The sequence below is a fragment of the Myotis davidii genome, unplaced genomic scaffold, assembly GCF_000327345.1.
Source record: "Myotis davidii unplaced genomic scaffold, ASM32734v1 scaffold149, whole genome shotgun sequence".
NCBI classification, from domain to species: domain Eukaryota; kingdom Metazoa; phylum Chordata; class Mammalia; order Chiroptera; family Vespertilionidae; genus Myotis; species Myotis davidii.
This window is the reverse complement of record NW_006352194.1, coordinates 1,763,132-1,764,648: the sequence shown is the minus strand read 5'-3', so window position 1 is coordinate 1,764,648 and position 1,517 is coordinate 1,763,132. Positions and strand designations below refer to the sequence as shown.

The window sequence follows — 1,517 nt, the reverse complement described above, 5'->3', positions numbered from 1 at the left end:
GAGCGGGCTCCCGAGGAGTCTGGTATCTGGGGAAGGGCAGGGGGTGAGCGCGGGGCTGGACCCGGGCACGGGCAGGGACGCCCTGCCTCTGGCGCGCGGGTGGCCTTTTGGCAAGCCCCTCCTCCCCACTCTGGATCTTGGCTTCCCCAAGGAACCGTGGGGGGCGTGGGACGAGGTGATTCCCAAGACCCATCCCAGTGCGGACAGCGGAGGCGGAGGAGGCCTCCTCGTGGCCCCGGTGGAGGCCGGGTCTGGGGAGTGAAGACTGGGCTGAGAATTCAGGGAACCTGCTGAATAAAGGCAAAACGTTAAGCGAGTCGTGAGATTGATGTTCAGGAAGGGGCGGGGCGGGTTTGCGGGTGTGTTTTGCGTGGGTTTTGGAGTATGGGTGCAAGGCTGACTGTGTGACTCTCCCTGGGCGAGCACTTTCCGTCTCTGGACTGCAGGTGCACCCCTCGGTGATCATAACATTTTTGAAATAGTTGTAAAGCTCATGACAATGTTCCCCGCACACAGAAGTGCTCAATGAAGGCAAGCTGCTATAACCACTACCGAATTAGTACCTACTCACACTACTCATTTCCTCCACGACCCCCAGGTCGGTCCACACTACAGCCGGGAAGAAAGAATAGAGAGTTTAGGGGGTTCTGGGAAGGGCTTGCTCTAGAACTCTGGGGGCCACCCGTGCCTGAAAGGTCCCCATTCCTGGAGTTTTACTGCCTGCTTTTGGTTGCAAGGTATGAAGGGCTGGAGCAGAATTGAGGTAATAAAGGCAAGGACCCTCCAAACAAGGATTTTGCCAACCTGCAGCCTCACATCCTGCCCTTTCCCTCAAAGACCACCAGGTCACCCGTCTTCCGCACACGTTTGCATCTTTAAGTCTTGGTTCACGGTCCGCCCTTTACCTGGGTTACCCTTCCCTTTCTCTCCACTCATCCTTCTAAGATTGTGTATGTTCATTCTCCCGCAGGAATTCCTGAGCTCTCCAGTCGGCCTCACCTCTGAGCTCCCAAGTACAGCCCTATATTTTGAGCCTCGATTTGTCACCCTGTGTGGGACCCGCTGATAGTCTGACTTCTCTTGTTAGTCTGTAGCCTCCTACTACAAGGACAAAGCACATAGTAGGACCACAGACAACGTTTGCCAAATTAGAAGAGGCTGGGCAGAGCGATGGAGCCTGTCCTCAGGGGTTCCCCAGCTTCTTGGGAAGTTGTACCCTAACTCTAACACAATCTAGCCTGATACCCTGGCTGTCCCTGGTCATTTTCTCCCTGTATGTTTGTGGGAGAAGGAAGGATTCCTCCGGCCGGACCCCCACCCTGAGGCTGCCCACCAAAAAGCAGCCTTCCCGACTGTCCAGACAAAAAAGCACGCGGGCAAACGGGCTGTGGGACCAGGGTTTTTATGTTGGAAGGAGGAGTGGGCGCCCGGTTCGGCCGTCCGGCTAGTCACCTTTGGGCGCGGCCTTCGCCCTCATCTCGGCCAGTTTGTGGGTCAGGAAGCCCCACTTGAAGTCA

At 56.5% G+C, this 1,517-nt stretch overlaps 1 protein-coding gene across 1 annotated transcript in view; it reads left to right on the top strand.

Annotated features, from left to right (window-relative positions):
• The window catches only part of FAM110D (family with sequence similarity 110 member D), a 4,444-nt gene extending 3,439 nt beyond the window's left edge, over positions 1 to 1,005 (top strand). The window contains exon 4 of the mRNA XM_015557192.1: positions 971 to 1,005. Coding sequence (XP_015412678.1) covers positions 971 to 1,005 — 35 coding nt within the window. The remainder of the gene's footprint in view (positions 1 to 970) is intronic.
• The last annotated feature ends 512 nt before the right edge of the window (positions 1,006 to 1,517 follow it).